The sequence below is a fragment of the Cygnus olor genome, chromosome 3 (genome assembly GCF_009769625.2).
Source record: "Cygnus olor isolate bCygOlo1 chromosome 3, bCygOlo1.pri.v2, whole genome shotgun sequence".
Classification (NCBI taxonomy): domain Eukaryota; kingdom Metazoa; phylum Chordata; class Aves; order Anseriformes; family Anatidae; genus Cygnus; species Cygnus olor.
Genome location: NC_049171.1, coordinates 96,604,158 through 96,631,416, shown reverse-complemented (window position 1 = coordinate 96,631,416; position 27,259 = coordinate 96,604,158). Strand labels below are relative to the sequence as shown.

At 36.6% G+C, this 27,259-nt stretch overlaps 1 protein-coding gene across 2 annotated transcripts in view; it reads left to right on the top strand.

Moving 5' to 3' along the window:
* UBR2 (ubiquitin protein ligase E3 component n-recognin 2) overlaps nt 1-21,131 on the top strand; it is a 52,636-nt gene extending 31,505 nt beyond the window's left edge. For both annotated transcript variants that reach the window (XM_040553294.1, XM_040553295.1), the window contains exons 24-47: nt 55-103; nt 470-624; nt 1,391-1,493; nt 2,270-2,379; nt 2,600-2,680; nt 3,469-3,650; nt 4,360-4,559; nt 5,418-5,511; nt 6,905-7,066; nt 7,804-7,901; nt 8,121-8,193; nt 8,977-9,125; nt 9,222-9,277; nt 9,725-9,821; nt 11,602-11,669; nt 12,116-12,251; nt 12,921-13,011; nt 13,284-13,414; nt 14,800-14,908; nt 15,168-15,224; nt 16,772-16,849; nt 17,144-17,314; nt 18,007-18,108; nt 18,851-21,131. In XM_040553294.1, the coding sequence (XP_040409228.1) occupies nt 55-103; nt 470-624; nt 1,391-1,493; nt 2,270-2,379; nt 2,600-2,680; nt 3,469-3,650; nt 4,360-4,559; nt 5,418-5,511; nt 6,905-7,066; nt 7,804-7,901; nt 8,121-8,193; nt 8,977-9,125; nt 9,222-9,277; nt 9,725-9,821; nt 11,602-11,669; nt 12,116-12,251; nt 12,921-13,011; nt 13,284-13,414; nt 14,800-14,908; nt 15,168-15,224; nt 16,772-16,849; nt 17,144-17,314; nt 18,007-18,108; nt 18,851-18,992 (2,694 nt within the window). In that variant the 3' untranslated portion in view covers nt 18,993-21,131. The remainder of the gene's footprint in view (nt 1-54; nt 104-469; nt 625-1,390; nt 1,494-2,269; nt 2,380-2,599; nt 2,681-3,468; nt 3,651-4,359; nt 4,560-5,417; nt 5,512-6,904; nt 7,067-7,803; nt 7,902-8,120; nt 8,194-8,976; nt 9,126-9,221; nt 9,278-9,724; nt 9,822-11,601; nt 11,670-12,115; nt 12,252-12,920; nt 13,012-13,283; nt 13,415-14,799; nt 14,909-15,167; nt 15,225-16,771; nt 16,850-17,143; nt 17,315-18,006; nt 18,109-18,850) is intronic.
* Nucleotides 21,132-27,259: the final 6,128 nt, after the last annotated feature.

Below are 27,259 nucleotides of genomic sequence, written 5' to 3'. Positions count from 1 at the left end.
ATCAGTTTTATATTTTTACAGTTTTTGAATAGTATTGGCATCATTCTCTTTCAGGCAGAAGAAGCACAGAGAAAGCTGAAAAGACAGAACAGAGAAGATACAGGTATTTCTTTGAAAGAAGATGGGAGGAAGTACCTGTCAAACCATATATTGTGCTGAAATTTTAAGACTAACATTCTGTTCTTGGGTTAGCCAGGAATTTGTGAAAATGTGGCAATTTCCTTTCTATCTTCCTGGTCATAGAGAGGAATTTGATCCATAGTAGAAACAGCCGAATGAACCGCTTATTCCTTCAGCTGTTATTACATGCAAGCAATGTTTAATGTTACAGCCTACTATCTGCAGCATTATTTATCAGGCAATTGTATGGCATCCTGGGTTAAAATGTTAAGCTCTTTGCAAGTCTCATGCTTTATATGGGTGTTGCAAATTTTAAATGCTCAAGTGTGAAACATAATTTCCCTTTCAGCACTTCCACCACCAGCTTTGCCTCCTTTCTGCCCACTTTTTGCAAGTCTGATTAATATTCTGCAGTCCGATGTCATGCTGTGTATTATGGGAACTATACTACAGTGGGCAGTAGAGCACAATGGCTATGCCTGGTCAGAGTCCATGCTGCAAAGGGTATGTTTCCTTATTTTAAAACTATGCATGTGCTAAAAGAGGAACACGGATTTCAGCGTTTTAACATAGGATTATAGATTTGGGTTGCTTACTAACATATCCAAAGTACTGTGAATGAGACACAAATGGTGTTTTCTGATACAGAAGACTAGGAGAAAACCCTTCTGCCTCTGATTTAATTCCTAGAATGAATGGAAGACGGGTAAACTTCTAGCAAAATTCATGAGGGGGAATAATGCTGCTTAGATCAGCTGTAGTAAATTACAGCTTTTTACTGACCTAACAGTTGTTATTTTTTATAGTGTTTCTAGAGTCTTAGAATAAATAAAAAGTTTAATAATTTTTAACTTTCTGTCAGTTACGTGTTGTATGTGGTAAAAAGGATTTAAAATGTGCATCATGCTTCTGTACAGAAACTTGCAATAGTAACATGCAATTGTTAGGGAGAAAGCTTAAGAAATATGAGAAAATAATGAAACGTATCCCAAGCCACTGAATTCCCACTGATTAGACAGGACAGCAAACAGAAAGACACCAGTGGTATAAAGTGTTTATATCTGGCGAAGTTTCAAGAATTTGTAGACACATACTGTTAATCCTGTGTAATGTAGCTTTGGGACTACATATATAGAAATAACTTGAGCTGTGTTCTTCTTATATAATTTTACTGTATGCCTTCCTTGTCTTTTAATGAATTACCCAAACAATGTAAGGAGATTATATGAATGCTTTAAGAAAAGGACTAAAATTGCTGACTTCTGTCTAGGTTTTGCATTTGATTGGAATGGCACTACAAGAAGAAAAACAACATCTGGAGAATCTCAGTGAGGAGAATGTTGTAACATTCACCTTTACTCAGAAAATATCAAGTATGTCTGTGTTTTCATTTCTGTAGCAGGTTTTAAGCAACTGAAAATGCCAGTGCCTTATATTTTCTTCTTCTGGAATGGAGTTTACAAGAAGAATGTATCTGTTAATCCATCAAAATGTGTTTTCGATATTGTAGATAAGTACACAAAACAATTCTTATATTTCACAGAAAAAGTTGAGTATATATGTGTTCTTCACATATCTGTAGCAGTGATACCTAATCTCTTCTGTAGAGAAGAGAAATCCAGAAGTAGAATAATTCCCATGAAATCTAATTCTTAATATCATCGTTAAAGTAGTATTCTTAACAAAGATTGCTGTATGTTGCCAGATGCCACAACTACAAAAATAGAAGTTGCATTCTTAATAATCATTTAATCTTGACTCTCCTTTGCATGTTCTAATTAGTGCCTGTAGTTTCGTTAAGATACGAAAGCTGCTAAGACTCTTCCATTGAAAAAAGGTGGGAGATGCAATAATTTGACATGGCAGCTCCCAAATTGTAAACATTCAAGGAGTACATAAAGTGCACTCGGCCTTGTAAGAGAACAGAGTGGGCAAGGCTTCTAAAGCATTTTCCTGTAATCTTTCAGGAAGTAGAGGGTATTCGTGAAAAAGTTTGGGAGGAATGAAATTTACATGTTTGTCTATTTGTTGAAGGAATTCTTTAGGTGTTGAGTATATGCAAGTGTTGGTTGTTTTCTGTTTTCTTTAATAGTAGTGAGTGATTATTTTGTCAGGTAAAAATAAAATCAATTATTCTCATTTTTCTCAGGACCAGGAGAGGCACCCAATAATTCCCCTAGTATACTAGCTATGCTAGAAACACTGCAAAATGCGCCTCATCTGGAAGTGCACAAGGACATGATCAGGTGGATATTGAAGGTAAATCTCTTTTATATAACTTCTCAAAACAGTGGAAAGAAAATTTGTTAAAACTTTGCTATTTATACTGCAATGGTTTCCTTATTTCCCATGTTGATTTGTTGTACCTACCTCTTTTTCCTTTTCTGAAATCTAACACTACGTATTATCTGGCCAGCATTATAGTATGCACAGTTGTTATATTCATGTTGCAAACTGAGGTTTTGTTTTTCTTCTGCAGACTTTTAATACCATTAAGAAACTAAGAGAGAGCTCTTCTACAAGTCCTGTGGCTGAGACAGAAGGAAATGTTATGGAGGAGGTAAAAACAAACAGCTGATCTGAAACATGTCTAGGTTGTGACTAGCAATGGACTATGCTTCCAATTGCTGTTTTGAATCAAAGATGGGAAATGTCAATTTGGAATCTGTAAGTCTATCTCACAGCTTGTAGATTAGGCAAACCAGTTTGCAAGAAGGATGTGGATCTGTTAGAGTGGGTCCAGAGGAGGCCACAAAGATGATCAGAAGGCTGGAGCACCTCTCCTGTCAAGGAAGGCTGAGAGAGCTGGGGATGTTCAGCCTGGAGAAGAGAAAGCTCCGGGGAAACCTTACAGCAGCCTTCCAGTACTTAAAGGGGGCTTATAGAAAAGATGGGGAGCAACTTTTTACTCAGTCAGATAATGATAGGAGAAGGGGGAATGCCTTTAAACTAAAACAGGGAAGATTTAGGTTAGATATTAGGAGGAAATTCTTCATTCAGAGGGTGACAAGACACTGGCTCAGGTTGCCCAGAGAAGCTGTGGATGCCCCATCCCTGGAGGTGTTCAAGGCCAGGTTGGATGAGGCCCTGAGCTTCCTAATCTGGCGGGTGGCATCCCTGCCCATGTCAGGGGGTTGGAACTAGATGGTCTTTAAGGTCCCTTCCAACCCAAGCTGTTCTATGATTATGAGCCTAAGACAAGAGGGTGCAAAAACTCCAATAGACTGTCTTGTCTTTTTATCAGATTCTAATTGTTTACATGTTAGTGTAAGTTACACATAGCAGTAGTTAACATAAATAGTACATTTTAACATTATTTTTTAAATGACTGATCTAATACAATTTCAGAGTTCACGTGATAAAGACAAAGCTGAGAGGAAGCGAAAAGCTGAGATTGCCAGACTGCGCAGGGAAAAGATAATGGCTCAGATGTCGGAGATGCAACGGCACTTCATTAATGAAAACAAAGAACTCTTTCAGCAAACTTTGGAGGAGCTCGATACTTCAGCTTCTGGAGTACATGATAATAGGTAATGAAATCTTACTTGAACTTTTTCCTTTTAACTTTTACATCAGCTTGGTCTATTGTTACTGTTCTAAAAAGTGCCTATTTTAGTCTTGATGGAAAATTATTCAAAAGGGTTTTTTGAGACCAAAAGGAGCAGTAAATGGAATACTTTCCTTGCAGTTACTGACAAGATGGTGAATAAATGTTGATTTCTCCCTTCTCTCCCATCCTCACAGTACTCAACATAAACAAGCAAATAATTCTGTTTTGTATAAAGCCATCCAGTAATTTGTTGATAATACTGAAAAGACTGTGTTATTAAACATAGTAAATTGGAACTAGATGATGATTATGCCTCTGAGGATCTGGAAGAAAATTTGCTTGTAGCTGGAAATAAAAACTGAAGCATGTTAATGATTTTGTGGGGAAGTAGAGACTGCTTTCAGAATTTATGTCAGGCAATTAAGATATAGTGGTAATGGAGGGTCACAAATACAGTTTCTTGGTTAAATTGGAATGGGTAATACACCACTGAGAGGATGTAATTTTTTTCTGGAAAAGTATGTTCTTGTATAACTTTTTGGCATGTATTCTTATGTCTCCAAAAAGCTATGCTTTGTCAGAGCATTTAACATAAATTTAGAATGCTTACTAATCCCATTTAAAGCATAATCTGATTGTATTTTCTTTTTCCAAATCATGTGCTCACTAGTATTCTTTGAACGTTCTAGCCCTGTGATTTCAGATGCAAAACTCACAGCCTTGGGACCGGAGCAAACTCGAGTAGCTGAACACAGGCAAGTTGTTATGTGTATACTGTGTCAGGAAGAACAAGAAGTTAAAGTGGACAGCAGAGCTATGGTCTTGGCAGCATTTATTCAGAGATCAACTGTGTTGTCTAAAAATAGAAACAGAATTATTCCAGATCCTGGTAAGTAGTATTCAGTCTTCTTTAATATTAATGAATGTCAGAGTCACTGTAATGACCACGTTGTCTCTTAAGACAGTAGTGTCACCTTCTTAAATGTGTAATTGTGAAAGACTTCATTGTAATCAGTTGCAAAACTCCCATATTTTTAGTGACGTGGAAGTATGTGTTCTAAGTCCTAATATGAAATAACTGCAAAACATTAAAAAAAGTTCTGACAGCCATTTATGACAAATTATTTGTAACGATTAAAAAAACACACCTCCTTCAAGTTCAGAAGTTTGTTCTTAAACTACACTTATAACATTATAGAGGAAAGCAGCACTGATGTATGGCTGTAAAAGCACAAAGATGGTACCTGTCTTTCCTCTAAGTTTTATCATCTGAAATGCCTCTTAGCAATGATAATTTTAAAAATGCTTGGATTTAGGTATCTTTGTGAAACAGCTTACTTCCTGATTAATGGCATTGTTACAAAGCTTTCTCTGGATTCTATATATGCAAACACACACAAAAAATACCGGATCATCTTGTATTCTGATCCTGAAGATTAATGTTCTCAGTCTATTATTTAATGGTACTGAACCACCAAAACTGCTGATAAATCTTTCGCTTTTACCAGGGCCTAGAAGCTCCCAAAACCTGGTTTGAAGCCTAAGTACAGTACACACACTCAAAACAAAATGACGCTGATTCAAAATGAGCTCAACCGTTTCAGTTGTGAATTAGTAATATGCATTATGTTTCATCAAATAAACTATACTTTTGTGATAAACTTTAATGTGAAGGGAGTAATATCTGCAGTTAAGTCTTTTTGATAAATGTTAATTTAAAAGTTATTTGTTTTTATTTTGAATACAGAAAAGTATGACCCACTATTCATGCACCCAGATCTGTCATGTGGAACGCACACAGGTAGCTGTGGACACATTATGCATGCTCATTGTTGGCAAAGGTAAAAAGCTATGTTTAAGTTTAGTCCAAATAGCATGTCTTGCTATTTGCATGTACTAAGTTTAATTGCAAAGCTAATACCCTAGTAGTAAGCTTAAAAAGGAATGTCTTGAAGCAATGAATGCAACTTTCTGCTTTAAAATTAAATATTATAAACGTTTAAAATAAGTTTCATTTTCTATCTGTCATCACAAAGAAGGAGAATCCGAAGCTGTACATGGCAGCTTCCATTCCCTTTGGGTATTTATCCATATGCATAATCCCCTGTGGTGCATGCTAATCTGAGCTTCAGTGTTCAAATGTTTTAGTTTTTTGCTACTCAGTAATAGACATGTTCCTGTTGCTTGTGCTCTGTACTGAAATTTTAAATGACAGCACATCCCTTGCACTCTTAATTCTTCCATCATGTTTGATTAGAACTAGAAGCATGTGTGACCTAGTTCAAGCTCATCCTTGACATAAAGTCAATGTTATGCCCTGCTCTGTGTTTTTAATCTTTTTCAGTTATTTTTATTCTTTTGGGGGGAGGGAATAAAGATAAAAAGGTGCTTTGTGCTATGTGGTGCCGATGCTATGTGGCTAATGCAAGATATTCATACCACTGACTTCAGTTAGGCCCTTGCTTTGGTCCTTGACGCAGCTTCTGAAGTGCCCGACTGCAAATTTTGCCTTGCATGTGAGAACTGTTAGGAGCTCGCAGCAGTTCTGTGGCCCTTTAGGCACTGGAAGGCCACAATGAGGTCTCGCAGGTGCCTTCTCTTCTCCGGGCTGAACAACCCCAATTCCCTCAGCCTGTCTTCATAGGAGAGGTGCTCCAGCCCTCTGATCAGCCTCATGGCCCTTCTCTGACCTTGTTCTAATACTTCTGTGTCCTTCTTGTGCTGGGGACCCCAGAGCTGCTCGCAAAGCAGAGCTGAATATCAAAGTAGTGTATTCAGTTTATTTTCATAGAGGATTCAGAGATAAACCACCAGTTGTTCCAGGTGCTGCTCTGTTGTGGCCTTCAGTGGAATATGCACATGGGTAATACTCATGGTGTCTCCCTTAATTTTGTGTGAAACAGGATTTTTTTTTTTGTTTTTTTAATCGTTCAGCATTCTTTCTAACTTTCTCCCCCACCTTTCTCATAAATGGATATTGCTAAAGTTCTGGCTAAAATGTAATTGTGATGGTCCAACAAACTTGAGGAATTGGGGGGATTTTGGATGCCAAAAACTGAGGATAGCCTGCAGTTAGTAATAAGTGATCAGTCAGAGGGTAGAGCTTTCTCCTTTAGATAATTCTCTTAGTTACGGTTGGGGAAAAAGCAAACCAGTGTCTTCATAAGTATTCATGGATTTTTATGTTAAAGTAATATTTTATTAATGCCATTAATATCTTGCTGTTTTCTATAGGTATTTTGATGCTGTTCAAGCGAAAGAGCAACGAAGACAACAAAGATTACGAGTACATACAAGTTATGATGTAGAAAATGGTGAATTTCTTTGCCCTCTTTGTGAATGTTTAAGCAACACTGTTATTCCTCTGCTTCCTCCACCAAGAGTTTTGTTTAACAGGTCTGTTTGCTTTATAAATGTCTTCACTAAGTGTAAAAAAAAAAAAAAAAATCCCATAAAAAAACAACCAACAAACAAAAAACCCACAAACACACAAACTTCCCAAACCACTTAAGAATCCCAAAACTCCAGACAATCCCTAACTAAATTCAGTGTTTTGTCTATGAAAGTTACTTTCAAAACTAATTCTTATTTGTTGTAAACTTTTTTTTCACTGCTTTTATGTTGTGGTATCAGCTTGTATGTTTGAGATACGAATATTGTAATTTTTAACGAATTTAGCACTAGTGAAAACTGTAACAGGAGTCAAACACCGTAACGTGCAGACTGAGTCTCTCACTGTTAGAGCAATTTCTAGGATTCTGGACTATTTAAGACCAAAACCAACAACCCCCAAACCCTCCTACCTGAACCAAAGGCTGTTATGATCTCAAGAATAGCAAATTCTCTTTCAGTTATTTTTGTCTTCCAAAATGTTTACTGTCTTCTTTTTTTTTGATCATCTCCAGTGGATTGCTTACCTACTTCTTTCGGTTTATGGACCTTTCTTGGTTATTTTATGATTTGGAATTGTTCGAGAGGACAAAAAAGTGTAGGACCTGCAGGAAAAGAACTGAAGTTAGAAAAATGTGGACAAGCCTGTTAAGAAACAAAATCATGGAATACCTATGAAATATTCAATATATAATTTGTCTTTAAATAATGTGTGCATTCTGTTTATATATATTTTTGGACAGGTTAGACTTTTCAGGCCAGCCAAACCTCTCTCAGTGGATCAAAACAATATCCCTGCAAATGAAAGCATGGTATTTACTTCGAAACGAAGACCATTCAAGTAAGTCTGAAGAGCTGTGTATATCTGCGTGTGAAAATGTTACTATACTCATGAAAAAGACCCAGTATTATGGTTCTACTACTGTGGAGTTGAGAGATGCTAGAAAAGTGGCAAGAATAGCTTGGAATTTCAGTTTCTGGTGATGTGCTTCTGCAGCTTTTTATAATGTACAAACCACATATAGATGAATAATCAGTGTTTTTTTCTTTTTTTGTACAGGTACTTCTAGTAGTTCAGAAAAAATGGATCAACTGCAATTACCTGAAGGATTTAGACCAGATTACAAACCGAAGTATGTATTGTATATCTTAATAAATCATTAAAATTTCCTCATGAAATTATAAGGTGAAAATAGTATGTCTTGTGTGAGCTATGAGCTCAATAATTGAGGTGAAAATAGTAATTTTGCTTTAATTAGTAAAGTTGATCCTATTATTATGATGGTATTGGACTCCAAATCGCAAGTAGTAGATGATGTATTAGAATTTGAGGCAGATGTGAATTGTGAGTGTGCAGAGAAGACCCTGTAGTTGTATAAATTTCAGCACCAGGATTAACGTTTTTTTTTTCTGTATTACTTGTAATACAGGAGTCATCATTATAGCTCAGCATAAGTAAAACATGAAGACTGGGAAACACAGCATGTTAATATGTAATTTCAGCTACTATGTTATGCTTGTATTTCAGTCTACCACTTCTTGACTTAGGAAGAAAGTATTAATTATTTATATGGTATGGACATGCATCTGTCAATTGCACACAAAAATGGAAGACACTTAACCCAGCTGATGACAGATTTTGTCATCAGTAACTCACAATTCTTTTAATTTAGTCTTGACTATTATCTTTGAACACTGGATATTTTTAACTCCAAAAAATGAGACTGGGTCCAATCAAAAAATAATTGGGAGTATATCTAGCACAGAAAAGAGGTTAGAGAATCCAAAGACTCAGAGACAGACACCGGAGTTCTCAGTTAAATATTATAAATCTACAGGATGAATGATCATCATTAAAAGTACTATGCTGACAGCAGGGTAAATGATGAATTAGTAACTGTTTTTGTTTGTCTTAGGAATCCATATTCTGAGAGTATTAAAGAGATGCTGACAACTTTTGGTACAGCAACATACAAAGTAGGTTTGAAAGTTCATCCAAATGAAGAAGATCCACGTGTACCAATAATGTGCTGGGGAAGCTGTGCTTACACAATACAGACCATAGGTAATAATGTGTCCATGCTGCTCCTTATGTATGAATTTCGGAATTTAGTTAAGTTAACAGTGCTAATATATTTTGGTGTTGTCTTGTCTTTTCCAGAACGAATTTTAGCTGATGAAGATAAACCATTGTTTGGTCATTTACCTTGTCGACAGGTAAGGATTAAGTAGCAATTCTTCTCTGAATTAGTGAAGAAAGAAGATTGTGCTTCTTTAATGCAGAATGTCTAAATTTTAAACTATGGTTATTTGATAGTTTTCTTTGTTGGATCCTGCCATTTAGTCAATCATTATCTGATTATTAATCTATTTAAAATCAGTATCTGATTATCGATCTATTATCTATCAAAGATATTATCTTTTTTCATAAAAGCACCGTTCAGTAAGGCCAGGGTTCTCATGGTAGCAGTGAAAATAAGAATACTAAAGGGAACTTGTATATTTGCGTGAACATCGGTATCTTTGCTGTGTGCTTAAAGATGCTCAGACTGCTCCAGTAAGCTACAGCTGAGGGGCCTGAAAAATGCTGTAAGTAAAAAGGCTGTTTTCATCTTAAAGAACTTAAATAACTGTTGCAGTGTCTCTTTTTCTTTGTGTTTAAAGGATGACTGCCTTAAATCATTAACAAGATTTGCAGCAGCTCACTGGACAGTTTCATCTCTTTCAGCTGTACAGGGTCACTTTTGTACTCTCTTAGCATGTAAGTTCACCACCTTATTCTATTTTTTTAACACAGGTAAAGATACAGAAAGATGCCTACAGAAAGATTGTTACAGTCTTTATTATACAAAGATTGTTTTGTATATAGGGGTTTTAAGTAACAGACCAAAAGCTAGAATTTTCACAGGTGTACCCATATATTTAGTTGTATTGTGAAAAAATACGTTTCTGTTGGTCTGTAGTTCCGAGATGAATTCCAAGCAAAGGATGTGTATCTTACTGTGAAGGAATTCTACTGATTTTTTTTCCCAGTTTTTATATTGCTACTTTTAGAATGGTACCTAGAGCAAAAGAGAAGGAAGTGTGGTCTTTTACACTTAAAAGAAAAATGATGCACTGGAATTTTAAAAAGGAAGAAATTAAGGTTAATATAGAATTGACTATTTGACTGGAACTTTGTAGTACACCATTCTTTGTGGTTTGGTGGGTTTTGTTTGTTTGTATTTAAATCCTGAACCAATTTTTCTTTAAGGTTCTACTTCCCTTCAGTCCCTCTATACAGTACAGATACTGCTTTTGTTTTTATGGAAAAAGTATTTTCTAGTTTATTTTATTTTACAAGGTTAAGAATAAGGAGAACTATTACTATCCTTTGATCTGTCAGAATTCTATGAACTATTCATAAAGATAACCTATTGAACAAAAGCTTGTTTATTGAAAGTCCCTTGCTCTGGTCGTGTTTTTCTTATAGAAATACATTTCATGATTTGGGGTTGAGTTCTGTGGCTATAAGCTTATGAAAGTAAAAACATTTAAGATCTGAGTGGTGATGAAATGTTCATTAATAGAAATAGTTTTAAAATATGTCAGATCTTAAGCTGTTAATATTCTGGTCAGCAGGGCAGCAGTCTTCAAATGAGTTATTTTTCTGTTACTATTTTGAGACTATTTTTTACTGTAGTAGTATTTTTAAACTTGACAACATAATGCTGCATTGTAAAGCTGTTCTTATAATTACAATTTAAACTTTCATTGCAAATCAGTTTTTAGTGCTTGTGCTAAGGATGTTTGCAACCATTCCCTTGTTGTTGTTTAAAATTTATAACAAGAATTTTTAGTAATATAACAAAAATATTTCAAGAATTTTTGTTTATACTTTGAAATTGAGATACTTGAAATTTACTGAGTGTGAACTTCTGTTGTCAGCTGGAGTGCTTTGGTTAATACTTTGTGGTTACTGTGAATGTGAGAATTACTGAGACAGACTAAGACAGTTCTTCCTTAATTAGAGATAAAATAATAAATTTAAGACTTTATAGCAATGCATTTTTGAGTCCCTGAGACAAATGAGTTACATGAGGTAAATCCAGGTAGCCTTGTAAAGTGAGGTGAATTGCAAAAGCTTCCTTTGAACAGCTGTCCGACAGACAATGATTCGTGTTTCTGTTTAGTCACTCATAGTTGAGCTTATTTGTGGGTCAGAACTTGAAATGCTATTGCACTGTCTCCCGCTGGAAGCATTAGCAATTAAGGACGGTCACTATTGTATTATTAATGGCAGCACTAACTTTATGGTAGTTAATTTGGTTTTGTTTCATTTCAATACAGTGTAGTCAAGTAGACAAAAATCTTGTTCAATAATGTTGAACAACTCTTGAATTCTCACACTTCTGAACAAAAATGACACATCTGTATATTAAGTACCTTAAGCATATTAACCAAGGAGGTGGCTCTCATTTTGTAACTGACGTACACTAAAATGTTTTCATATATATAAATTTTTAATTGGTAAAACTTATTTTTCTCTTTAAAATATCTAGCACTGGTGCCTAATGAAAAAAATGAAAATCTTCCATGCATACTTGATATCGACATGTTTCATTTATTGGTAAGTATTTCATAATATATATTAACAAAGTTTTGATCCAGTAGGCACTGTGTCAAAACTTTCTTGGAAACTTTCTGTTTAACTCCGGGTGAGGAATCTTTCAAAATATATATATTTTATTTTATTTTATTTTTTTTTTACAAATCATTACAATTTAAATTAAATTATTTTTTTCTTGTAGCTTTCTTCTCTAAATACAGCAGGGTTAAAACAAAGAGAAATGTATACTCTTAGGACCTTCTTAAAAAAAAAAAAGGTGCTTAATGATTGTTCCATTAAGTAATGGCTGCTTAGTTAGATTCAAAATTAGCCTTATGAGTGTATGCTGCATTAAAAGGGCATAGTTGCAACATAAGTAACAAAAATGGAAAGATTCAAAAGGAAAAGAAATATACCTGCTTTCTTTCTTGTTTGTCTGTTTATTTATTTATTTTTAATTTTTACAGGTAAGCTTGGTGCTCTCTTTCCCTGCCATACATTGTCAGGATTTTTCAGGGGTTAGTCTTGGCACTGGAGATCTTCACCTGTTTCATCTTGTCACAATGGCACACATAATACAAATTTTACTTACCTCATCAACAGGTAATGCCACTTTCTTTCAGCTTTTACTGAAATGATTACTTGAGTCTGTACTTAGAAAACACTTAAGGTGCTAATGGTAATTAGCACGCAAATTAAAATACATGCAGTTTGCTGTAGCAAAATGAAGTTGTTGGTGCTGTCTCTTTCAGTCCATATAAAGTATGGATAAATTGTACTAATTGTACTGATGATAGGTCATTCTTTTGTCTTTATTACTTTATGCTGGAGGTTTTTATTTTGTTTTGTGGCATAGCTAGTCATGAGTCCTGCTTTCCAGCTAATGTAGCTGTGCCTGGAAGTCTTATTGCAGACACTTGGCTTAGGTTTTGCATAATTAATACGCTGCAGTGAATAAGGAATCAATGCCTCTTCTGGCAAGAGGAACTGGGTAAGGTGTACTGTGCCAAAAGCCAAGAACTCCAAGCAAATGTACTAAAAACCCAACCAGTTGAACAAGTAAACCAACACCACGTGGAGTTCACAGTAGCATATACTTACCACATAAGTACAGCAGAAAACTTGGGATAACTATGATGTACTGCAGAAGAGTTGGCCAGTGGAGTGTTTTGCTTAGTTTCGGTCTTTTTCTCAAAACTTGAAAAATTACATTCCTGCTGAATAAATTGTAGAAGTAACTTTTTTTTTGTTTGTTATTCCTTTGTTTTTCAGAAGAGAATGGCATGGATCAGGAAGACACTAGCAGTGAAGAGGAAGTAGCTGTGCTTACGCTTTATAAATTTCTTTGCCAGTGTACAGGAAGGTAAAGAGGCAGTCTTTAAGCGTTTGAGGAAACTTGCTGGGATCTGAAATATCAATGCCAAATTTTCCTTAATTTACCATTCAAGTTACTTACATTTTTATGAATCTATTTTAGCGTTGTTCTTAGAGTCGGTTTGGAAACGAACACTAGACATAATTCTTGTTTGAACTGAAGTCAATAAATTACTATGAAATATGACTGAAGACTTAGTAAATATAGCTGTCAAACTGAAAAGATTAAATAAAAGAATTTTCTTACTGTGTTCTCTTAAGTGCCTTGAAAGAAGTTTCCTCAGGCTGGCACCTGTGGAGGAATCTAAAAGCTGGAATCATGCCTTTTCTGAGATGTTCTGCTTTGTTTTTTCATTACTTAAATGGAGTCCCAGCACCCTCAGAACTTCAAGGTACTGTCTGATTAACGCTCTTTGTACTAAACCAACTTTCCAAAAGACACACACAAAAAAATTTTGACAGAATGAATTACATTTAAACTGTGTTTTCTGAAAAAAAACTAATTGAATGCAGGCTTGCAACCAGTGCAGAACTGTATCTGTATAATAAGAAAAGGTGCAGATTGGAGGTTAGAGCAGTCATTGTCTTTTGTCATAGTTATCTTTGTGATTTGGTACGTATTGTGGATTGTTTCCTGACACGCTGTGCTAAAATGTAGACTGTTTCATTTAACAATTGCCATGCTTAAGCCTTTGGGATTTAAAAACAAACCAACAACAACAACAACAAAACTCTATTCCTGGCCTTCAATTTTCTGTAACAGGGTTTCTCGGGTTCAGAGCCTGGACAAATAATTAGAAGTACCATTGAGTTTTATGTTACAGATACTATAAAGATGAGATACAAAGTGCAGCTGTACCTCTCTAAAACCCCATGGACCTCTTATCTAGAATAGGTTGTAGGAAAGGGGAAGAGGAAGGCTTGTTTTGCTTTGTTACACTCCTCAAGTGCTAGGTGCTTAGATTGCCCTACTGGAATGTCCTGCGGGTGTCTGCAACATAAGGTTCCACTGGTGGGTTTCATTTCCCTTCCTGCTCCCTCCCAACTCTGGACCCACTGATCCTGCAGTCATCCGGTGTTGCTCTTCTCTGGTGTTTTACTGGTATCACTTGGCCACGAGAAGGAAGCAAGGGCGCAGTATTCATCGTAACTTCCTTCACCGCTCTGGAAGCAAAAGATTCCAGAGCAAAAGGGGCTATGCCAAAGAAGTGTACTGGTGCTGTTTGTCCTGAAAGCTGGCAGAGGAGGGGCCCAGGGAGTCAAACCAAAAGCCTGGTATCATCAATATGGCAATGTAGTGGTTGTGTCCTATGTAACACTTTCTTTTTTTTTTTTGGTAGAGTTTGGCATTGCAGGCATTTGAAATGACTATTTTTGAGATTGTGGTAGTACTGTCTGTCACCCATCACGTGTGACGGGTTTGTGTCAATAGCTAGAAGAGCATGAAGTAGCCATTTAACTGACATTAAAACAAAGACTTACTAAGTTGTAAAGACCATTGAGCTCTCTGCTGTGGTTCTTACATGGCCAGACTTGAAGCCTGCTTGGAGGGGAAGTTTGAGGAAATTTGCTTGTTATTACTGGCAGTTTTCCAACATTGCTGTCAGGTGCCATTACCAGCGTTCCTTCATACTTCACACTCCATTTTGAGTATGGAGGAATACAGTTTAAAAGAAGAAGAAAAATGGCTGTGCCATCTTGGGCTGTATTTTGTTTAGTGTAGATAATGTCATTCAAAAAAACTCAATTATGAGAATTATACTTTCTTTTTTTACAGTGAATGGAGCAAACCAGTTTGAACGTTTGTGTAGCTATCTTTCCTTGCCAAACAACCTCACTTGCCTTTTTCAAGAAAATAGCGAGATTCTGAATACCTTGGTAGAAAGGTAAGGTGGGATTTTATGCTTAGTTTAAACACAATAAAGAGTTCTGCACGAGATAATATTACAAGTATTCTCCCAGGAGTCTGTATATGGAAGTGGAAGTGAGTTAGATTTTTAAAACCATTTGTGAAAGAAGTGTTATGAAAAAAAAAAAAAACATTTTGTTTGTAGAGATTATTGAATAGATGTACTCTGGAATTTTTACTTGCTTTCAGAATGTACTATCTCTTGAATTTAAAGGCTTTTTTTTTTCCTCTTGTAGTTGGTGTAGTAGCAATGAAGTAAAAAGGTATCTGGAAGGCAAGAGACATGCTATCAGGTAAACACGGAGAAATTTTAAGCAGATGGGAGAAACTTTAAAGTTGAAGTTTTTTTTTTTCCTAAAGGATTTTTCTAGGAGCATAATATCAGTCCTGTTTTACTGAGTGGCTGAAACACTAATCCACTACGTTAGTGGACAAGCAAAGAGATACTGGAAAATACTGGAATTCTGTAAGGGAAGTGAAATATTGCTTACATTAGTACATTTTAACGTCAAAGTGAAATATTAGTTATTTAGGCTGATCTGCAGTAATCAGAGGCCATGGCATTTCTTCTTTCATTTTTTATAGTAGATTTGTACATAACTATTTATAAGGTATGCTGTTGCAAGCAGATGTATATAACTTTTGTTGAAAAATACTAATATATATATATACTAATAAAACTTATATAATACTGAAAAATACTAATACTGATCATCTTACACAATCTGTTTAAATAACACAAATCATTCAGTAAAATTAAACCGAGTTACTTATTAAAAAAAACTTGCTTTTCACGCACATTTCTATTTGCTAAGCAATTGCATTAAATGTTTTCTGAATTCAAAGTATAGTGGGCCTAGAGTTTGTAGTGTTTTCTTCTTGAAGGTTGGTTAAAAATAGTGGTCATCAGTTATTCAGGTAATTATAAGTGCATATTAGGGTCCCAGTGCTGTCATTATAAACATACCCCTGCATTTTTCTCTATTTTACACATTACGTAAAGTCACTTTCAATATTGTATGTGCAATAAGGCTAAGTGACAAAAATTAATCACTTCAGCTGTTAAATACCAGGTTATTAACAAAATATCTTAAACAGTAAGAATACTTTTGATTGCATAATTCATTTTCTGTTGTTGTGATTGAGATTTTTTTTTTACACTTGTTCCTTTTGATGATTTTTAAGTCAGGTTGTATCTAACTTGGTGATTTTTTTCTACTCAGCATAGTCTAGTACATTGCTTATTACTAATCTCTATTTACATTTCATGGTATAATTTGTATTGTTTGTAGAGACAAAGTTTATTAAAATGTATAGTATCTGCAAAAAAATTACTAGGCATTGGAACTTTATTTCTAAGGATATTAATATTTGGTATTAAGTAGGTGCTTTTCATTGCTTGAACATTTCCTTCTCTTCAGGATGCAAGTTGTCTAAGTTGGAGAGACAGACTATTTTCCATTCAGTATTAGTGACAGCAGGAAAATGCAAAGCAAATTGATAAGGGATCAGAACAAATATTTTAACACCTGGAGTGACCTTATCATGAGATGTTGCTAAAAGTACATATATGACATGTTTTTCTTTTTGCCTACATTTATTCTCAAATCAATTAAAAAAATACAACAGTACAAGAAAACTGGAGGTGGTCTAACTGATATTGGAAGTGGGTTCCTTTTTTCTGAGCTGCCACTTAGTGTTTGAATGGTGATGAAGAGAAAAGCTTAAAAAAATTATTTGCAGATGCTGTTTAGATGACTTAAGAAAACATGATTGTGCTTGAAATCACTGTGTATTGCTTATTAAACTTTGAGTGGTTAATTTGATTGTTTCATTCTAGCTATGCAAGAGAATCCAACAAGCTAATAGACCTTCCAGATGACTACAGCTGCCTCATTAACCAAGCATCTAATTTCTCGTAAGTTGTATGCAATTATAGTGAGGACCCCTAAAGTCTTCTGCTCCTTTTGATGAACTGGAAAACCTCTAACTTAAAAGCTTCACAAAAACTGTTTATAGACTCATGGAGTTAACGGCAAGTACTGAGCATCATCTTTTCCAGCAAAAACACTATATTTCAGTGATATAGAAATTGTAAGGATGGATGTGTGTAACTCTTAACTGTATAAATGTTCTAAAAATCTTTTGAATATTTTTACGATGTAGAGATCATACATACAATAGGATTTATTTCTTTTTTGCTTAATAAAAGGTGTCCAAAATCAGGTGGTGATAAAAGCAGAGCTCCAACATTGTGCCTTGTGTGTGGGACCATGCTATGTTCTCAGAGCTACTGTTGTCAGACTGAATTAGAAGGAGAAGATGTTGGAGCCTGTACTGCACATACGTACACTTGTGGTTCTGGAGTGGGCATATTCCTTAGGTAAGGAACCAAATACCTCTGCTTATATTGCTAGGTTAGAGGGTGTGTGTGGACATTAATAGTTCTATAAATCTGATTGTAGGGGTGGTTTTTGTTAATAACAGTTACCTAAAAACTGGAGTGTATTTCTCCCCCTTATACTTTGGTATGTTCAGAAGTTGTTTTTTTTGAAGATGGAAAAATCATATTTCATGTTGAAGTGGACTTGTTTTCTGTGTGTTAGTTTATTTCCACTCGAGTATTAAACAAGGTGAATTCCCTGACCCTTTTTTTTGTTGTTGTTAAAATTTGTTCTAGTTGTCTTCCTGCACAATTAATCTACAGTTCTCTTGGCAGCATTGGACTGTAATATTGCAGTAATTGTCTCAGGTCATTATGTGCATTCAAGGAAGGTTGGATAATACTGTTTTCACTTTGGCAAATATTAGTGAGAATTGAAATTGCTTTGTTTTCTTGTGGTTGTGTGGAGTACTTTACACAGATTGTAAATAATATATGACTGTTAAGAGTTATAACAGGAAGAGAGTAAGATCTTTATTTCGAGAAAAAAAAAAAAGTACCTTTAAAAATCTTCCCATGCAGGCTACGCAGAATGAAAGTAGTTGAGAATTAGAAAAACAGTATCTATGAAAGTATGAGAAACTATATGCCTAAAAATCAATAGGTAAAATCTTGTCTGTGTTTCTCTCTAGAGTACGAGAATGTCAGGTGCTATTTTTAGCTGGAAAAACAAAGGGCTGCTTTTACCCTCCTCCTTATCTTGATGACTATGGAGAGACAGACCAGGGACTCCGGTAAATATTATTTTTAAAAATAACTTTTAAAGGCAGGAGTTCTAATGCTATGTGACTTGTAAAATATACTCTGCTACCTTTTTATTTTAATCAATTACAGATGATATTATATTTTGAAATGTGCTGCATATAATATTCTCAAGCATTTTAATGCTACTGTGTGTTTTTATGCTAAAAGTTGGTGGAAGATCTTTCCTAAGTTAAAAACAATTGTCTTGAAGTGTAAAAAATTGAATAATTTTTAGCATCTATAAAGTTGCTTAGAAAATAGAGCTGAAACCTGTATATGTATATAGGGTATTTATTTGTATCCTCTGTGCTACTTTAATACTAAGTGAAAATACTGTGAGATTACTTTATAAAAATGTGTCGATTCTTTGTGTTCTGTCTCTGCTCCCTGTGAGAATAGTTTAGGGACTTGATATTGTTTACAGTTGCTACTTCTGAAATTTGTCAAAATGATGGAATATGAGCTGGTTCAGCATGGAAAGATTGCTGAAAACCTATGTTCAGATTTCTGTGAACTGGACAAGTGATTCCCGAAAACTGGAGGGAACCCTTGAGTAGTGAGGACGGCAGAACAGATTGGGTAGCATTCCAGTTTACTGATGAAGGTATCTGTTGGTTTGTTCTGTTGAGACAGTAGCGTTAAAGGGTTATCTCAATATTTTGTGTCCTGCCTGAGTGTTTGTGCTTAGCTGCAGTGTTCTGTCGTTTCTGATAAGTATTATCTCCTTTTCAGGCGCGGAAATCCCTTACATCTGTGCAAAGAACGATTTAAAAAGATTCAAAAACTCTGGCAGCAGCACAGTATCACAGAGGAAATTGGACATGCACAAGAAGCAAATCAAACACTAGTTGGCATTGATTGGCAGCATTTATAATGGTTAACTGCTGAAGACTGGAACTTTATTAAGACTTTTGTAACTCAATAAGCTTTTCAAAGGAGGGATTAGGAAAAAAGGTCTGAGAAAATAAAATAAACCCAGTCCTTTTATTTAATCTTTGTTTTACAATGTATTTCATAAAGATACCAGTTAACATTAACCGAGTAAACTTCTTTCTATGTAAGCAAGTTTTATTAGTCATATAATTTGCACTGTGCTTCCTTCACAGAAACCTCTTGGGTTATAAACCTGGGCAAATGAACTTGAGTTTCTGATAGAAAAGAATGACTCTTTTTGGAAGTCTGACTATGTTTTTTCTTATAAATTACAAGAGCAAAAGACTGCTGAAACAGAAACTAGATAGAGCACAATTACGGATTGTGTTTTGCCCCTTGCTAGTAATCTGAGCCGTTTTATTTATTATTCTGCATTTTAATACTTAAGCTGTGTGTACATGCAATGGAATGAAGTAAGGAAGCAAGTAATGTAGCAAATGGATGTTTCTGTCTGCATCAATGGATAATTCACTCTTACACTTGGTGTATCTAAAATGATTGTCATTTGTACTCTCGCAGCTTTCTTGCTTCCAATTGTTTTTTTAACAAAAAAATAAGATCCTAACACTAGCTTTATGAGTAAAATAATTTAATTTAAAGCTTTTTTCCAGAGCATTGCACTCCTTAGAATTATGTAGTTTGTAATTTGAATTTAGCTGGGAAACCCTTTCATGTCAATTATGTGATTGGTTATAGGTATTCCAGGGTTGACATTGTGCTTTAGAAGATATTTTAAGATAACAACAATGCGTAAAAATGTAATGAAAGCTAATTTTGTTAATTTGCAGAAGCACAGAGGATATTTTCTTCACTTTTGTTAAGAGTCAACTTTTAAGGTGCAAATCCTATCTACTTTTTGTTGCAGATGAGCTGAATGGTTTGCTCCAGCTTTGAAGGGCCACAATCAAACTGCCCACATTTTTGCATCTGTTAATTTTTTTTTCTGTTGTACCATCAAGTATATTTACTTTTTGGCTTGATTTAAAGCTCTGTAAAGATGTTTGCATATAGTATATTTTATAAATATATTCTATAACTGCGCAGATTTGCACTTGATATGAGGGTGCCTGAAGGCAGTGAGTTTTCTAGTTGTATGTAATTAGACCACCAAGGTGTCTCTAAAAGGTGACATTATGCTTATTGATTTGAAATAAAATCCATTACCTTTATCTCTCCTATCTTCTGACAAATTAGTAAAATCTTAATTTACGTAGTTCTGTTCCTTAATAATCTGTGGTTCTTTTAGGTAAGTCTTATTTTCTGACTACATCTTCAGCCCAGATAAGCAACCCCTTTACTGTCTGCTCTGTCTTCAGTTACACTTGCTCTGACTGGATTGTTTCTATTTTTACAGATTTAATGCTTCAGATAAATTTTGTATATTCATGGTGTACAGGGCAAATTTTCAAACATTCGCTAACAGTCTTGAGTGAAGATATGAAATAAAGAAATTTGGCCAATGCAGATTCCTTTTTCTTCAAAACAGCAGAGACTACTCGCATCCCTACTACCGTTTGTAGATGTAATCCTGTATCTATTGTTGTCACTTCTTGTGAAGAGACACGCGGAAGTTGCATGAAACAAAACGGCATTAATGCTTCATCTTTGCCTTCCCCTATGTAAGCTGGTTAATATATCAACAGTTTTCTGCGCGTGGTACTTAAAAATCACTTTTTTTTGGTGGTGTTACTGTTCCTTTGCAGAGAGTCATCTTAAGCTGTATGCCACTGTTTTAGATAATGTGTAACTGCACTGAAAAACTCCTTTTCTCTGTAAGCATATTAAAAAGATAATTGGTGATACTGACAAATTTCTCTGTACAAAGCAAAATACTGACAGCAAGAAGGATTTTTTTCTTTGGAATCAAAGACTGAGATTGATTAGGTTGGTAAAATTATGACTGCAAATAATTGCAAAGTACACCAGTAATTTTTTGTAAGCTTAGTCATTCTTTACTCAAGACTTCTACTTTCTGATTTGTTTTGCATGTGTTTGTTAATTGTAAAAATATTTATATATAACATTGTTTCAGTATCAGGGAAATAATATCTGTAATAAATTGGGTATAACTTTATTTGCAGATTCCATGTACAGTCTAGAATGTATTGTGTGTTTGGGGGAGGGGGAACACAAAACCAAACCAGCCAAACAAACAAACAAAAAACAAAATCCCCAAACCAGAAAATAATCACAACAGAAAACAAAAAGCTGAAAGCATCAAATAAATGCTTTTGGCATTGAAATTAAATAAACTATTTTTAAATGTTTCTAGAATTTTGCTGACCTTGTTCCTTCAAGTGTGTCACCTTGTTAATCACAAGCTAACAAATACCTGGATGTGCAACATCTGCAATTCCCTGGCTAAAAATTTAAGATGATTATATTATTAGTGTCACTTGCTTCAGTCAGCTAAACCTTTCTTGACCTTTCAAAAAGTCTAATCATCTTTTTAAAGGATTGTAAATTGTGTTTTATAAAGTGATGAAGGTTGAGGTTCACATTCGCATTTTTTACTGTGTTCAAACTTCACAATAACGCTTGGTACTTCCCCTAATCTGCCGTAGGAGTCTTGTTCTTACTCTGGTGGAAGTACATGACCGAGATAACACCTGATGCCTTCTGACTTGTGCCAACAACCACTGCTCCCCACAGCTCTCTAACTGTTTTATCTGTGATAATAGTGGGAATTTGTTGGCTGAGGTGCAGTGCTGCTAGCTTGTAGATTCTCAGCCTGTTTCCATCTCCGCCTCTCCCCCAGTCCCCTTCAGCTTCTGTCCGTGTCCATCGCACTGGTCTTCGTGCTGCTGACTGAGCAAGTCAGATTTGGGCCTCATTTTCCACTCCAGCATTGGGAAGGGCTGAAGGACTCGGTGTCACCACGCTATATGGTTAACCTCTTCTTGTCATTCTTGTCATCACAAGAGTGGATGTTAGCGGTCTGGCCATGGAGACGTTCCAGTTCTGTGCTTGTACTTCTAATGGTGAAGCCATACCAGCGCTCAGGCTCCAGGCTTGGCCTCTCCCTTCTGTGTATTTTATTTTATGCTAAATGACTTGGTGGTTTGTTTAGAGGCTCCATTTTTGTGACAGTTTTATCCTAGGACCTCAATGCCTAGAGGAGAAGCTGGATGCTCAACCTGCTGTGAAAGTATCTCTAGCACAAAGTCTCAGTTGTTTCCCACTTTGGAAGATTAAATTACCAAAGGGGAGATGCATCTCAAAACAAGTTAACTTGTTTTGGAGTATTTTATGGCTAGAATATAACAATAGGGCACACACAACATGCTAAAACCTCATTTTCTCCCTCTTCTAACCAAAGTGCAGATCAGTTTCTGAAAGTCAACTGTACTTTCTGCTTTTTGGAGCTCAGGCTTCCTGGTCTGGATGTGCAGGCATTTATCAGTATTTACCAACTTACTGCTGCTAGTCACAACCCTGCTTATCACTATGAGCCATTCCTTTAACCCTTGCTTGATTATTTCTTCTGCTGTTTTGTGCGTGTACGTTTCTATTCGTACTTCACAGCAATTTAAACATTTCATCTATGAATCTTTGTATGAAAAACTGCTTTGCGCATTCTTATCTTGAAGCTGCTGCATATTTATACTCTGTTTTTCTGCTCTTCTGCCCCTTTTCCCCTCTCCTGGCATGCAAATGTTAATGCCCAACTCTTTTATCTTTGCATCTTAATGGAGAGATTTGTCAAACGCTCTTCTCTTGGAGGAGAAAAAGGAGAGTTTCCGCAATGCACCAGGTGTAGGAGCTAAGAAATGGCAAGTGCTGATCTTCGTCTCCATGGCAGCAGCGATTAAATGTTACTTTCATCAGTTTGTGAATATACATTTCCACAGCCTCTTTACAGACAGCATGAGCTTGGAGGTGGTGAGTTTTCCAGCTTGTCCTTTGCGTAGGATCCTTGAATGAAAGCCAGGCTTGCTAGTGGGCACTAGGCAGGGTGGGACAGCTGAGCTCAGGTTTGGAAGGCCATCTGTGCAACCTCTGGGGGTGCTCCAGTGACTTAGGAAAACAAGGTACATCGCTTTGAAATCAACCCTGTTTTTGAGGAGTAAGGTGTGGAATATTTCTGTACGTGTAGCATTCTGAACGTGAAGGATGGTAAAATGCATTAATAAGTCAGAGAAAATGTTGTTTTAAAAATAGCAAAGAGAGGGAGATCAACAATATGTTAGCTGATGTAATTCACTGGTGTCCTCTTGTAAGAGATGCCTGCATAACAAGTGCTGTTTGCGCCCCATAAGGACAGCTCAGAGGAGCCTGCATTTTGTTGCAGTGGTCATATCGGTGTCTTTTAGATCATGCAATTCAGCACGAGTATGCTAGAAGAAAAAATCTGCAGTACTGTTTGGGCATCCATTTGATGCTATTAACTGGCCAGGAATCTCACCTGTATGTATTTTAAATCTTTAAATGTCAGACTTTGGTAATTCATAAAATGCTATGGCAGCAGGGAGCTCAGACCATTGCATGAACTCTGAAGCAAAGTGCTTTGTGTTTCTGTATACTACTTCCTAATGTAAACTTTAAGCTCCCCTCCATCTTTACTACAAGCTTGAGCAGGATGGAGCTGAAACTAAGGAATTTTGATTTTTTTTTTTCTCAGTAGCGTGGTAGATGCGATAGCAGCGTGTGCGCCAGGTGCAGCACACAGAAGGCCCGTGGTGCTCAGCAGGAAGGCGAGGGGTTAACTGCTGGTACTTTCAGTGTATGGGAGATATTTTAAAAACCAAACATTTCCACCTGGTTAGCACTTCAAGTGGTTGAGTGGGTGTGGAATAAAGGTTATATGGGTGTTGGAAGGTGTCCTGTCCATCTAAGACAGCAAAACCAAGAGCAAAAGCGCTGGCACATGGCTCGTGCTGAGGCAGGAGCAGCAGTGACAGCAGAGTGGGGTTGCTCCCTCTCCTCACACCTTCAGTATCTGCTCCTAGCCCCTCACCAGCAACACAGCTGTAAAATAGTTGAGGAGGGCGCGTGCCCCTGGGAGCGTGTACCTGTGTGAGCAGTGCTCCTGACCCGGGCAGGACGCTGCCAGGAAAGAGAGGGCAGAGTTATTTTGTTTTGGTTAGCACATTTTGTTTTGTTATTTTGTCCCGGTGGAGTCAGGAGCATGCTGTGGTGGTGAATGGCAGAGACATGTCTTTGGGATCTAGACATCCCAACGTGAGTCTTCTCCTCAACAAAATGCTTCCTGAAATGAATGTATTCTATTTTTAACATTGTAAGGATAATGTGAAGATTAATCTGAAGAAAAGGAAAAAAAAAAAAAAAAAGACAAATGAATAAATTTAAATTCTAGGTCCTAATTAATGTAAAATTTGGGGGCTAAAATGAAAAATGCTGTCATAACTTACATAATTTACTTAAAATATAGCAACATTACAGAATTCATGTTACTTCTGCTCTTAAGTTATGTAATTAATGAAAGGTTCCCTCATCCTTGTTTGTATTTGGCACTTGTGTTTTCTGTCATCTTCAGTTTGTTATTTGTGCCAGACAAAGCATGGGTGTAAACCAGGAGAACTCCCACCCATTTGAAAAGCATTTGCCTGAGGCAGAGCTGTGCTCTCTGGAGAGGTAACTTCATCTGAGAAGGCTGAAAGCAATCATAACAGGACACCTTTGTGTTTTGGGCCTTTGTGTCGGAACAGGTAAACCCCTGAGTGCTCTGCCCTGCTTGCGTATGCTGAAGTGATTTTGGAAAGATTTGACGTCTTTCATCATGAACTAAGCTTCATGTTCACCCTCTTACCGAGGTAGCCCCCTGGGGAGCTGTGCGCCTCAGAGCTGTGCTGGGAACCTGCGCTTTGGGCTCCTCCTTGCCCTGTCCCCAGCTGGAGCCGTGCCTCGCCCACCTGCATGTGTCTGTCCCTGGGTTTCGGGCTTGTGGCTGTCGGCCCTGCTGTGCTGGGAGCACAATGTCGAGCTGCTGAGGCTTGGCTGCCCGGTGAGGAGCTGTGAATTTAACCAGGCCACGGGCCGCAGACCTGCTCTTTGATCCCTGTTCCGCCGAGTTTTCCTGGGACACTTGATTCCCACACCAGGCTCCGCACTGGGAAAATTGGCTTTGAGAACAAGTGAGTTGTTCTCGGCAGGGTGTGGAAATGTGCCCCGTAAGGAGCTTAATCAATTGGTGACCTTTATGTCCTGCAGGTGCTTCCTGCAGCTCTCCCACCTCACAGATGCACTTTGGGTCAAAACTCAGTAATATCTGTGAAGTGACATGGGGCTACCAACAGCAGGTGCTTGAAGAGGGTGGCATTTTACTACTGGAGTGTTTCAGTCAGTTACCCAACACTACAGATCTGCTAACATAAAAAAAAAAAAAAAAAAGTTTCATATATTTAGTGCTTCAGATTTCTTTGCGATAGCTGCGTTCCTGTTACCAGAAATACATTTGCCTAAGCCTTTGTCTCCTGCAGGGGGCTGTTACCACGTCACCATTCTATTTTTTTGGCCTTATCTCTTAATTAACTAATCTCTAATAATGCTCTTTACTTTTTTTTTTGAATAAGCATTTGTGATCTGTCCCCATTTTACATCGATCCTTGTATGAACAATGCTTGCTTCTTTTTTTTTTTTTTAAATTGAGCAAACATGTCAGGTGAAACTAAATAGTTTTACAGGATCCCCTTTTCTTTATGTCAGCCTTGAAAACCTCCCCTGAGCACTGGTTAGTGCGTGATACCCAGGAGCCTAATATAGCATTCCCATGCTCTTTGCTAAGCTGCGTGCATGCAGTTGTCTGGTATTATAAAATGTCCAAGCTCATGTAATGCATGGAGGCTAATCTCATCAATTGTATTAAGGCTACTTAGGCATTAATAGCTTTAAGGAAGCTGTTTATATTTTCTCCTTTAAAGCATTTAATGAATGTTCTATGGCCATTCAAACAAATGTCACCGTAGCTGCTTTTCCTGTGCAGCCATACATTTTGAAAAATAAATGATATTTCTCAGCAGTTGGCACTACAAGGCCTTGGGTTCGATCTCAGACATGGGTACCTGGATTTAAGCCAGTAATCCATATGGAGGCACCTAAAAAGAAGTGGCCTGGTTTGTATGAGTTAAGCTCACATCCTTCTGAAGTTTATTGGTTTGAAAATCAGGGCACTGCTCTGGAGGTTCTTGGGTTGCTTCAGGCCGGCAGGTCTGGCTATGTAAGCTTTAGGTATAAATTTAAAATAGTGGAAATGTTTTCTTTGGAATGTCTGTTACAAGTTAGAAATAAATGGGGTGAGGAAAAAAAAATAAAAAAAGGTTTATAAACTCAGTTTAGCTGATTGCCAATGATCCTGAGGATGCCACTGATTTCAGTTGTTGAGCGCTTGAAGTCAAGACCCATGAAGACGATGTAATTCTTTCAAGAGAATGGTCTACCATGCTCTAAAATGGTCTGCCAAATTCCGTTTCTAGAAAGAGGAAAGCGATTTAGGAGTCTACACACCTTGATCATATGACAAGTGGCAGTTTTTCTCTCAGAGCCCTTTGTAGAGGTGAAAAGCTTCCCTATAGGAGTGCATAAAATGGGTCAGAAAATGAATTCAGAAGCAAAAAGCAGTAATGCAAATTAAAGAAATCTGTATTAAATTGTATGTATTTAAACATCATCTTTAAAGAGGTTTTTACTTGCAATGTAATTTTAATACCTAAACTTACATTTGCAGGCAGCAGAGATATCTTTATCTAGAACAGCATTTGCCATCTCACAAGAAAATATGTTTAATATTGGATGAGTGATATATTACAAGTAATATTTTACAAAGCAATCATATTACAATCCTGCAATAATCATGAGATGTTACAAAGATCTTCATTAACCAAGAGGCTTTATTTTAGACAGCATTAGCATACATACTATTTGTTCTTACTTGCATGAAACCCCAATGCCAGTATTATTCCTCTTAAACGCGTCTTGGATGGTCTCTCTACCCAAGATATACAATGACACTGTTGCTTTTGGAACTGGCTCCTCCAAGGTGGTCTTGAAAGAACAATTTGACAATTTGTTATGTCTCTGGCAACAGGGTGAATAAAATAGAGACCACAAATAATGGAGAGTTCTGTCTAAAGTAATGGCCTCAGCCAAATTTATAGGACAGCAATAAATCTACATCGCTTTGAAAAACCTGGTATCTGGTCAATTAACCCGTGTGGATCACAGCACACTGAAGCCTTGCAAGGAAAAACT